At 34.2% G+C, this 13,451-nt stretch overlaps 1 protein-coding gene across 2 annotated transcripts in view; it reads left to right on the top strand.

Moving 5' to 3' along the window:
- The window catches only part of SPRED1 (sprouty related EVH1 domain containing 1), a 108,268-nt gene that overhangs the window by 55,958 nt on the left and 38,859 nt on the right, over window positions 1–13,451 (top strand). For both annotated transcript variants that reach the window (XM_009005583.5, XM_002753561.7), the window contains exon 2: window positions 3,669–3,843. In XM_009005583.5, coding sequence (XP_009003831.1) covers window positions 3,669–3,843 — 175 coding nt within the window. The remainder of the gene's footprint in view (window positions 1–3,668; window positions 3,844–13,451) is intronic.

Raw genomic sequence — 13,451 nt, 5'->3', positions numbered from 1 at the left:
CAGGAAATGGAAAGAATGGGAATCAGTATTAAAACCGTGTACATATTCTGTGTTCCAGGAAATGTCCCAATGTATGATTAGAGTCTTTTTTGACTGTAAAACACTCGAACTGTTTTAAGCTTGGTTTTTTCCTTATGATGGACACATAAAACAAGGAGAAAACATGATAAAATGTCAGATCTCCAAACTTCTACTTGTCTAACAGTTGGGTGGGTATATAACAGGCTTGCTAATCTTAAAGCAAGATAGTTCTGTAAAGGAGAAAAGAAACTAAAAAGGCAGGTTACTGTAGGTGAAGGACACTTTGCATTTCAGATAGTTAAAACTACTAGGGCTTGTAAAAATTTCTGCAACTATACTCTTAATTTGATTGTTAAGAAATATTTTGCCAATACGTAAATTTGAAAATGCTGCCATAATATACATTTACCCACAAAGTGCAATCAAGTATAACTTTAGAGTTATTCTGGTTCATATGTATTATTAGTACTGTCATTTCAAACAAAACTACATGGTTCAGTACAACTGAGGCAAAATTTGTCTTTGTGTTTGGTCATCTTTTGCCTTTGACTTTATTGAAATACCAGCTGAAAATTTTAGGAAGTGAAGCTCATGGATGCTATTAAGAATTTTAGATTTGGAACACTTGTTTTGTAGTTACAATCTCATCAGCAGGTCCTTTTGGCGCTGCCTCCAAAATATACCCTAATCTCTCAATTCCTCTTTCTGTCCATTGTTATCATCCTAGTTCAATTCAATATTGCCTCTCACCTGGATTTCTACATTAGTAGTTGCTATGGATTTAATGTTGTTGTCCCTACAAATTCATGTTGAAACTTAATGCAGCAGTGTTAGGAGGTGTAGCCTTTTGGAGGTGTTCAGCATCTACCATCATGAAAGTAAGAATGGATTAATATCCTAACAGAAGAACTAAGGGTGCCCATCCCTTTTTGCCTGTCCACCTTCTGCCATGTAAGGACACAGCATTCAACGTGCACCATCTTGGAAGTGGAGACTAACCTCTTTCCAGACAATGAACCTACTAGTGCCTTGATCTTGGACTTTCCAGCCTCTGGACTTCCAAGCCTCTGGAACTGTGAGAAATGAATTTCTCTTTATCAGTTACCTAGTCTGGTATTCTGTTAAAGCAGCACAAAATATACAAAGATACTAGTTTAATTCGCCTGCTTTGTGTGAAAGCATGTATTTGAAATTACTGTTCAAATATGATCAGAGATTAGAAATTTAGGTACAGTCTCAATTTTTAATAAAGAAGGAACATCTTATAAGATTCTCTTAATTTGCTTTAGAATGGAAGCTAGCCCACAAATATGGTTATTATGTAGTGTAGTCTGCTCTCATTGCCTCTTAAGATGCATATTGTGTTTATTTATAGTGGGGAAGCTTGCTCCAGCTCATTTCAGGAGGATTTAATATCTACATCAACCCAGGCTTTATGTACCCACACTTCCTCTGACTATTTCTCTGCGTTGAAGATTGGCAAGAATTAGGTCCAGATAAGAATCAGAGCCTCTGAATAACTAAATAATAAAAAGCTTCCACAAAACAGTAAATTGTTAAGCCAAAACCTTTTAGAGTTTCTATATAAAGAATTATTTTGACTCCAATAATAGATAATTATGGTTGTTCATGAAAATTCAATTATTTCCCAGATCCTATATGACTTTGAATTACCAGGATGGCAGTGTCTTCAGTGCTTTGTTGTCATAATGATAATAAAAAGTAATACTCTTAATAGTGTTTGTTATGTGTCAGGTGTGGTTTACGTTTATTGTAAGTAAGTGCTGTTATTTCACAGATGAGATTGAGGGACAGAGGTTTAGTAACTTTCTCAAGGTCATACAGATAGTAAGTTTCTAAGCCATGGTCCAACTTATGGAAGTTTGACTCTAGAATTCTCACTTTTAACCACAACCCAGTGCAACTTTAAAGGTATATTCTCTAAAGAAAATGCTTGTGTCCAGAAATATTTTTAAAAACTTATATAAATCATAATATAGACAATGTAATAAAAAATGTTCAAAGACTTAAAAACAAGATAAACAAGTGGCCAAAAAGTACATGAAAGATGTTCAACATTGTGAGTCTTTACGAAACTAGAAATTTAAAACGCAGTGGAATTCCTATATATACTCAATAAAATGAGTAAAGTTAAGATCGAAAAGACCAAACACCATTGATGGGAATGTATAACAATACAACTACTTTGGAAGATAGTATTTTGTATATGTAAACATATACCTATCCTGTGACCCATTAATTTCATTCCTAGGTTATTATTTGAGAAATGAAAAAAATATCTACAAAAAGACATGTACATTCATAATTGGCAACAACTAGAAAAATCCAAATGTCTATCCATGTAAGAAAGAATAAATTGTAATATATTTATTCAATCAGAGGACTACTTAGTTTTTTTTTTTTAATTATTTAGAATTTTATTTTAAAGCATTCTATATACATTTTTAAGTGTACATATGATGTATTTTATGTACATGGATTAGGAAGTTCTTTAAGGGCAACATTAAGTGCCTACTGGAAAATTTTCTATAAGACTAAAGTTTGGAAAATAACAGATCAATTTAGGAGACTAAAACTATACATTGATATAAAGAATGGATATAGATTTTCTCAATCCAGAATAGCACCCTCACCCCCTCTGCCCTTGCCTCTCCTAGATGGTCACCATAAGGCAGTAAAGTTTAATCAGTCAAACACAGAGCTTCAGGGCGCTGGCACCCAGACTGTGATGGAGAGAAGGAAAGAGCAACAAATAAACAGGGACGCTGGTAGTTGGTAGTTAAAAAAAATGAAACTTCTGATACACACAAAAAAATGAGAGAAGTTAGACAAAAAGGGTACAAATGGTAATTCTGTCTGATTCCACTTATTTGAAGGCCCTTAAACAGGCAAAATTTCTGTGTTTGGCATGAGCGTTTTGGAGTGATGAAAGTGGTGAGTATTTTGATTATCATGTTGATTATATATGTGTCTTATTCGCTTTGGACTGCTATAGAAAAATATTATAAACTGGTTAGCTAATAACAAATTTATTTCTTAAAGTTTCTACAGACTTAAGTAATTTAAGCAGAATACTTTTCTTTGTATGACTTGTATAAGTGATTTGAGATTCCAAGTTGGTAGAAGAAATTAAAAATGTAGCATCTAAACTAAGCATGTTTGTTTCAGCATTTTATTTATAATATATTCTGGAACTGTTAGGAACTTGTAGTTGCTACAGTTAAATGTGCTGAAATAGAGCAATTTGTCCTGGTTATAATATTGCAGCAAATGGACATATATAGACAATTTTTATGGGAGTTTGACAGTATTTGTCTCTGGGACCCTTCACAGCTGTTCCATGGCAATCAGATGTGCTGGAACTACTGAAATGATGAATTGAAGTAATAGTTCTGTAGTCTTTTATAATGAGATTAGTCTTCAAAATAAAGGATAACTTTTAATGTATGTTTGCAGTTTTTGACCTGTTTCAAGTAGATTACTTTCTGTGGACTTTCATGGAAGTAGTAAACATCTTAGTTACCATGTATTTACTAATGTGGTCTTTGGTTTCTCATATAAAACTGATGGCTTGGCTGTTTTTTGTTTATGGAAAAGCTAATTCCTGATCTTTGCATCTATTTTAGTAATAGTTATGCACGAGTGCGAGCTGTGGTGATGACCCGAGATGACTCAAGTGGTGGATGGTTACCACTTGGAGGGAGTGGACTAAGCAGCGTCACTGTCTTCAAAGTCCCTCATCAGGAAGAGAATGGCTGTGCTGACTTTTTTATCCGTGGAGAGCGACTCAGGGACAAAATGGTAATGAATAATGTATCTAATACTCTAATTTTAGGATACTTCTACAAAATGAATTATCTTTTTAAAATTACAATTAGTATACGTTATTTATGAGATTTTTTTCACCTATGAATCAATGATTATGTTTCTGGAGCTGTTTCTGTGTTAAAGACAGTGAAATACACCATTTTTTTTTCAAGCTGAGACTGATATTGATGCATAAGTGTTGGCGGGCGGTGTTGCTACTTTTCCATTTAGGTTTAATGCAGGAGCATTAATAAATAGTCTCCCTAGTTATTAAAGCAGTTACATCCTGCCTTCCCTTTTTTCTGCTGTTTCCTAGACCAGAAATTGGCAAAATATAATCCACAGGCCAAATGCAAGTCCACCACTTGTTTTTATATGGTCTGTGAGCTAATAATGGTTCATATATATATAAAATTGCATTTTAGGTTTTGAGGTAGTTTTTATATTTTTACATGGTTGGAAAAAATTAAAAAATAATAATTTTGTGTAACATAAGAATTATGTGAAGTTTATATTTCAGTATTCACAAATTTTTATTCTAACATAGCCAAGATGATTCCCTTATTAATTCACTTAGTTTCTAGGCTCATAAGATTACCTGGTGGCCAACCTAATTTTTAACACTATTGTCTTCCATGCAGATGATTGTTTTCTTACGTGTATACATTTTAACATTTCAGTTTAAACTTTGATAATGTTATTTGCTCTCTTAATTAACCTGGAAAGCTCTTTCACTTTCTTTGTTTCATTTATGGGACAAAACCAACTGATTACATCTGAAAAGCTGAGTAATGTTAGTGTCATTTCTGTGTCAAGAGAAAGAAGAGCATACACTTAGAAGTAAAATAAAAATTAAGTGCCCAAATATAGCCTTGAAGGTAGCGAGAATTCCCTTTAAATATATATTTGTGGATCTGTTTATTTAGCATCTTTGTTATTTCTGTTGGAGATAGGTTTTGGTCTCCAGGTAATTCTTCCATGTATGAACACTTTGAATACAACTTACTTTTAGTTTGGGAGCTTGGTTTCTTCATAGTTTTTACCACTGAATTATTGTAGTAATTCAGAAAGTTGCTCCAATTTCTTCTCCAGTTAAGGGGAGAGTTATCCTAAATCATTTTGAAAGACTTTCTACTCTAATGTTTTGTGAGTTTGTGATTCACCCATGCTATACATTGTATAATGTATCTCTGCCGGAGTATGCTTAAGTAGGGAACCCCAGTTGAAGTCAAAAGTAAAATATAATACATTTAAAATGTCTTTAAAAAGTTAAATATTTAAAGGTGGTCTGGCCTTGGATAAAATGGGATCTGGCATATGCTAATGCTTTTTTAAGCCTGGAGGTATCTGTGAAAGCACCTATGATGGTAGAATGCTTCTGGTCAGAGCTAATGGTAACTGGGGAATGTTATGTTGGAGAAATTGTCTATTTTAGAAACTGAGTGAAATGGTGAAAATCTAAGGCATTTTTTCTAGTTAAAGTTTTTCTTAAGAACACAAGAGTAATAGAAAGTAAAATGTGGAGTAAGAGAGAAAAATGCTTACTCAAAAAATAAGAACAAGGAAAAGATGACCTAGATGTGAAATAGAAAAAATCAGTCAAATGGAATATTGGGTATAATAGAGACGGACAGTTTAGGATAACAAGGGACCAAATCTGTATAATGTATGAGCCTGCTCAGATTGATGGACTGAGTGATTGTTCATAGTGTGTCTTTAACATAAAGCTAATGAAAATAAACCTGAAATTCAGAAAGAACACAAACTTCTATGCCCTATGACAGAGCTTAAAAATCAGGAGCACTTACCCGAGTCCCAAGGTATAGAATATTGATAGACTAAAAAGGAAATGGATTATTTTGCTAGAGATACTGACCAGGAATCAGAACATCTGTTGTTTCATGTAACCATTTTTCTTTGAGGAAGCTTGTTGCTTGTGGAACAGGGATAAGAAACACCTCTCAGTGTAGGCATAAAAGAAAAATTGCTTCAAGTCAGAAAGTTGCCATATTTCTTAGAGGGATTAGCTATAGTATAGCTTTCTAGGTTATGGGGACTTGTGTGATCAAAGGCAGATGCAATAACTCATGTCTGTAAATTGAAAATAGCAAAGTCTTTTGAAATCTCAAGACAAATGAGACAGTGATATTGAACTAAGGTTAATTTGTACCCTCTGCTGGGTAATACACTCTAATCATGACTACTTCTGAAAAGTCCAGTAATAGAATTGACATATACATACATTAGGTTTCATTATCACTGCATTTTTGAGATCACTAATGTTCATTTTCTATAGGTATTTTTTGTTGATTGGTTTTATTTTAACCCATTTTTTCTTGAGTTCTAGTTTCTTGATTTTTTTTTTCAAAGAAGTACTGATTACTGAGTCTATAAGTCTACAGGGTATCTCACAGGTAGCTTTCCTTTAAAAGCTTTCTCAGTGAATAAGCAGTGCACTTTAGTATTAGTTCTTAGGTAATGGATATCTGAAAGATAGTTGCTGAAAACTGTTCTGTAACCATTTTGCCTGTGGATCACAGCTTAATCCTCTACCTTAGATGAATTCTAGAAGTGAGATTCTTGCCCCTCATATCCCATGTGTAAATTCATGCCCTTGAAGAAAGAATAAATAAGAAGAGGAGTATATGACCCTCTCATGGCTAACAAATACAATGTTTTAATGAGTGTTGATAAGTTGGAATACTGGTAACAATAGTGAAGAAGATGGCCCTTATCGATTATGAGAGAACCACTTTAACCGAAGACTTTTCTAGCCTTTGATTTACAATTACCTGTACTAAAAATAAGTCTTGTTACAATTCCTAAAAGGTTTTCTTTCTTTCTTTCTTTCTTTTCTTTCTTTCTTTCTTTCTTTCTTTCTTTCTTTCTTTCTTTCTTTCTTTCTTTCTTTCTTTCTTTTTCTTTCTTTCTTTCTTTCTTTTCTTTCTTTCTCTTTCTTTCTCTCTCTTTCTTTCTTTCCTTTTTCTTTCTCTATTTCCTTCTCTCTCTTTCTCTCTCTCTCTCTCTCTCTCTCTCTCTCTCTCTCTCTCTCTCTCTCTCTCTTTCTAGAAAGGGGGCACAAATAAAGAGCAGACTGCCTGGGACTTGTTTAAGTAGATAACATTTTGTGTAATTGGGTCTGTATTTATTTGTTCATTCAGTCACTTACTCAGTGATCCTATGATGCTTGCCTATAAAGCATCTTTATGATGCCTACAAAAGATGGAGTTATTTCCTGGATTATCCTTTGATACTCTTAAATTGGAGCATTCCAACTTGTGTGCCCTGAATGTCTGGAGGCTCCAGACTGGTTGCCTTAAGTTATTTTTCTATAGGTGTCTGAGGAGAAAGGGGCTGGAAAGTACTGCTTTGCGTAATTGGCATTCATGCTTTATGGATGATTGAGAAAAGAAAGAATTTGAAAGAAACACCTGGGGTTGGTGTTGTCACCTAAGAAAATGAAAGTACTACCTTTCTCTCACACTCTTGGGGAAGGGATGATCATTGTCAAGCACAGATTCTGAAAAAGTCTTAGCCAAGGGTGATGGCTCATGCCTATAATCCCAGCTCTTTGGGAGGCCAAGGCGAGTGAATCACAAGGTCAGGAGATCGAGACCATCCTGGCTAACAAGGCGAAATCCTATCTCTACTAAAAATACAAAACAAAAACAAAAAAATTAGCTGGGCATGGTAGCACATGCATATAGTCCCAGCTACCTGGGAGGGTGAGGCAGGAGAATCACTTGAGCTTGAACCCGATAAGTGGGAGGTTGCGGTGAGCAACAGAGCAAAACTCTGTCCCCAAAAAAAAGTCTTACTTGATGTGTATGAGCTCTAGCCTCTGTTCTCTTCTAAATCTTTACAGCCTTGATTTCTTCCTTTAATTCTTTAATACAAGTTAATATTACCTTGGATCACATATAACTTAAATTGTTAACTAAAATTTAACTGTTCATTTGTGTACATGATAGAGTTTCACATTGCCTATTTAGTTTTTATTTGCTATAATGGTTCTTCTCTGTAAATAGGATCTGTCTTAGAAATATTTTATCAAAATGTTTACCCTTTGTATAGGTTATGTTATTTGACCATATTTAGCTCATGTATTATATGTGACATATAAATTTAAAATACTGAATTATAATACAACTTAAGCTTCTTTAAATTTTTGAAGTAACTAGATCTTGGCTCACTGCAACCTCCACCTCTCGGGTTCAAGCGATTCTCCTGCCTCTGCTTCCCGGATAGCTGGGACTACAGGTGCATGCCACCACTCCCAGCTAATTTTTGTATTTTTACTAGATACGGGGTTTCTCCGTGTTAGCCAGGATGGTCTTGTTCTCTTGACGTCAGGTGATCTACCTGCCTTGGCCTTCCAAAGTGCTGGGGTCATAGGTGTGAGCCACAGTGCCCTACCTAAAAAGTAGCTTTTCTTTAGTTTATTATAATCGATAATAAAATATTATGAATTTGCTAATATTATTAAAGTTTGCTAAAGCTGTGCTATTTTAACCATATTATAGGCTAAGATATGACAAAAGAATAAGCTGAGTAGAGTGATAGGAGTCTTTTAAAATGCCTGAATTACTTAAGATGCTCTGTGGGGTTAAGAAAAAGCAAAGTTATAAGACACTTACCATTATAAATTTAGAGTGACAAAGGTAATATCAAAATGGAGAAAGGAAAAGCTGGAAATATTTCCAGTTTAAGAAGTTGCCAAAAAGATTAAGGAATTGTTTTTAGGATTAGTAAGTAATTAGGTTGTGGATTAAATCGTTTATAGAAATTGAAGTACCTTTAAGGTAACGGTTCTATTGTTTTAAAAGAGCCTGTTTTAAAAATAAGATTTCTTTCCAATTACTGTAGCCTAAAACCAAATTAGAATATTTCTTTTCTAGGAAGAAAATAATGTGGTTATAATATAGCAGCAGCTTTATCCAAAATGAGACTCACCCCTTTCTATCATGGGGAAATCTTAAAAGACCAAGGAAATAACTTTCTGCCTTGAGTTGAACTTTATGGAACTACAGAATGAGAATTTCCCTACAAAGCTTTTCCACTATGCCTCTGAATTACTCCTTTGTGAAACTTCAGTCCTGCAAAAGTGCTCCTCCACTAAAAACCAATTGCCTTAACTAACTTTTCTTTAGGATTCAGCCTTCCTAGCAGTTTTGTTTTTTGAAAGATACTAGTTCTCCTATTCACCATAATACCACAGTTAGGAAAAGAATGGGAGTGGGAGTAGAGGTAGTAGAATATTGTTATTGTTCCTTATTACCCTTATGAGTTATTATTCTATCACCCAGATATAAAAATCCCATTGTTGACTCTATGTAGAATTCAGATCAGCTTCTATTAACTTTCATTTTCTTCTACTGATCTTAACAATTTCTTCTGAACACCAGATTTCTCCATCTGAGCTTCATCATATTTCTTGGCTACTTTTCTTTGCAGTCATGACCTTCTGGTCTTCATTTCAGCAGGCTACTTTCCTGGATCTGGTTGTTACCCAGAACTGTTCCACTTGAGGAATTTTATAATTTCCTGTCATTTCTTTTTTATTCCCCCTCCTGCTGCTCTTCAATTTCGTATCTTCTCTATTACATTGTGTACTCCAATTTTTTCCTTATTTAACTAGATTTCCTCAGGCTTCAGTTTTTTTGTACTGTTTTCTTTTAAAATCTAATCTAAATCTTTTCAATCTCTCAAACAACCCTTTCATTTGTATTTCAGTAGACAATATGTTGCTAAGTTTTTTTTTTAACTTATTTGACACTAAAAGAACTTCACTGAATCCTACAGTATTCCCTTGTAATACTCTTATTAAATACAGGATCATGCCTGTAATCCCAGCACTTTGTGAGGCCGAGGTGGGTGGATCGCCTGAGGTCAGGAGTTGGAGACCAGCCTGGCCAACATGGTGAAACCCCATCTCTACTTAAAAAAAAAAAATTTAGCTGAGAGTGGTGGCGGACGACTGTAATCCCAGCTACTCAGGAAACTGAGGCAGGAGGATCGTTTGAATCCCGGAGACAAAGATTGCAGTAAGCCGAGATTGTGCCATTGCACTCCAGCCTAGGTAACAAGAGTGAAACTCCATCTCAAAAAAATATATATTATTACTGGGTTTTTTTTCTAAGGTGAGTTTTTCTTTCATGTAACAAATATTTTTGAGTGGCTAATGTGTGTTAAGCATTGTTCTAGGCACTGGGAATATGTAAGTGAACAAAAATAGAAATCTCAGTTTTTAAGGGAATATAAATTCTAGTGCAGGATAAATAAATATTACAATAAGTAAATCAGGAAAATGATATGCTAGACAGTGCTAAGGGGAAAAAACAATTAGGAAAAGGGATTATAGGGAGGTTTTTTTGATGGGGTGGGGATTGGTTAAAATGTATACCAACACAATGACCAAGGAAGACCTTACCAAGAAGGTAGGTAACACTGGTGTAAAGATTATTTATATTGTGATAAGGTCTTATATTTTAGTTTGTATGTTCAAATTTCCAAATCTTGAGTATTCCTAAAGTAGAATAAATTCATCTTGTTTTAGTTCTTATGTTAAAGTATATAAGATCTTGAAATTTTTTGGATTTGGTGAATGTTACCAGCATGTGCATCAACAGTAGTTAAAAACTTAGGAATTATCCCTCTATTCAAACAGATCTTCTTTATTCTTGATTCTCTTTCATTCTTTTAATCTACACTTCTCATATCTTTCCTCCAAATAAGCCTCCTACTTTTTTTTTATTGTGTAGTTTTACCTAGCTCCTTCTACATTCTCTGTTGTTGACCATAATTAAATTTCTAAAACTTGGGTCTAATACTCCTTCAGGATTCCCCAATAATTTCCTAGAGACAATTTCATCTCCTTATCTCAACATAGAAAATGTTTATAATCTGGCCCTCTCCTCCTTTGCCTTTATTTTGTCTGCCTTTTTTCTCAAAGGTAATCATTTCCATGGTATTGCCTTGCTGAGTTACTTGTAGTTCATCAGAAGTACCATGCATAAGAAAATGCCCTTCCCCCTTTTACATTAATAAATATGGCACTGTAAAGATAGCTTATTAAGGGATTATGTAGAATAGAGAATGTTCATAAACATGTTGCTAATGCTCAGAAAATAATAATGACAGGGAACAGTAGTTTCATTTTTACTGTCATAGGTCAGTTACAGATGGAAAAATAGGAAAACTGGGTTAAAGCACCTTGGGCAAACCAATTTTGCTGTGAAGAATTGGAATTGAGAGAAATGGTAATAATTACCAGTCCAGAATTACCTGTTCATTTCAGGATTAACCCATTGAAAAGGTAATAAATTATGCTATTAATTACTTTCTGTACAACCATGAATTTTGTAGTTTTCTCCCAGTCCTTTTGTAACAGTTAATTCTTTAATGCTAGTGAAGAGGGGGAAATATAGTCTGCCTATCAGCATTCCTTTTCTCTTTCCCTGGAGCCTTGTGGGAACTGGTTTCTAAAAATTAAGATTTAGAAAATGTCCCAAAGTATTATACATTACTAGTTGCCTTCATTTTCTCATTTAGCTTAACATTTTCACCTTCTTCAGCATACTGTTTATTATTACACTTCCTCTTTCTTCCTTCAAACCCTGTGTTTGGCATCTGATATATTTCCTCTTTACAGTTTATTTTAAACTAACATAAAATAAAGGTTTTTTATACAGGTTTCTGTGTGTGTCCCATAGGTCAAACTTCTTTTTTTTTTTTTTGAGACGGAGTTTCGCTCTTGTTACCCAGGCTGGAGTGCAATGGCGTGATCTCGGCTCACTGCAACCTCCGCCTCCTGGGTTCAGGCATTCTCCTGCCTTAGCCTCCAGAGTAGCTGGGATTACAGGCATATGCCACCGTGCCCAGCTAATTTTTTTGTATTTTTGGTAGAGATGGGGTTTTACCATGTTGACCAGGATGGTTTCGATCTCTTGACCTCATGATCCCCCCGCCTTGGCCTCCCAAAGTGCTGGGATTACAGGCTTGAGCCACCGCGCCCGGCCCTAGTTCAAACATTTTAATGGTGGTATTCAAATATGCTTTATCTTTACTAATATTGTGTCTGTTTCATCTGTCAATTATTGAGACATTTATTTATATATCTTACTGTGATTGTAGATTGGCCAAGTTTTTCTTGTTATTTTATTTTTGCGTAAGAAAAATTTATGGATTATATTTCTACTAAGTGAACTTCATTCATTATACCTTTTAACCTAAGAGTCCATTTTGCTTATTACTCTCACCATCGACTACCTTTTCCCAATATTATGATGTCAAGTTAATTTCTAGCTGCACACTTTTTCATATCCTTGTAGTCATGTGAGCCTCCAGTTAAATTTTATTTCTCTGTTGTTTTTCTAATTTTTATTATGTGTACATGTACGTGTATACTTTCTCACCTCACTTATTTCAGTAGGAACTAGGTAGGACTGTGGGTTTATTGACATATGGAAACTGTAGTTTTTGGTGTTCCAGCTACTATCTTTTTTGAGTGAAAGTAAAATGTGTATGTATGGCTGTCAAATATTTGATGCCTTTTCTAACTTACTGTTTTTTATATGAACTATTGTACGAAAATAATATGCATTAAAAATGTGACATTTGAAAATATGATACCATTTTCCTTCCTTCTTTCCTCCCTTATTCCTTTTTTTCTCCCTCCTTTCCTTCCTTCTGAGGTAGCTGAAGGTAACTGAACTACTGTTGTGTGAGAATCACTGCCATTGCTGCTTCTGTTACTTTTTTTTTCCTCTTTTCAATTTCTAAATTCCCACTGTACTCAGAACAAACAGATTTTCCTTCTTAACTTAATGTCTTATTCTTCAAAACACAAATTTATGTTAATAGACAATTCTGAAAACATGTATTTGATAATATAATTCTATGTAGAATGTCATAATATATTTCATAAAGGGTACCAGTTTTTATATCATTCAGAAACTTAAAATTCAAAGAGGCAACTATTTGAGATATCAGTTATTGACTTTGGTTATCAAGTAATTTAATTTGAATTTGAAATTATTATTTTAAAACCAAAATTATTTTCCATTGGATTCAAAGGTATTTTAGAAAGTTACTAGTCAAAATGTTTTTGCCTGGTTACCAAGCATACTACTTCTTGGATAACACTGTTTGTGAACATGTAATTATCTACTTGTAAGGTAGCAACTATAATAAAGTACATAGTAGTTTTAAAGTATATACTTAATTGTACTCTCTTCTTCCAAATTATTAGTTGTTATTAGTGAAACAAAAATACACTTATGCCCATTTTTGGCTTGGTCTATTTTAGATGCTTCTGGCAAGCAACACAGTTATTTTACGATGGGAGTTCTGCTCTATATTTCCCAAAATAACTTGGAATACGTCTTCAGAAGTTGTAGTTATTTAGTAACCACAGTTTCTCTCCTTTTTTTCTCTGTAAATTCTTACCCTGGAACCCTTTTCAGATGAAGGAAAATAATTGGAGATTGAAGCATTTTTTTAGCCTTAAAAATCCATTCACTTAAACTCTTCAGAATTTGTTCACATAAATTCTTTGAAGTGCTTAATACTTGTATCTGTTACTCAAACACCTGTCTCCATAC

Source organism: Callithrix jacchus, chromosome 8 (assembly GCF_049354715.1).
Source record: "Callithrix jacchus isolate 240 chromosome 8, calJac240_pri, whole genome shotgun sequence".
Classification (NCBI taxonomy): domain Eukaryota; kingdom Metazoa; phylum Chordata; class Mammalia; order Primates; family Cebidae; genus Callithrix; species Callithrix jacchus.
This window is presented reverse-complemented; position numbering and strand designations above follow the sequence as displayed.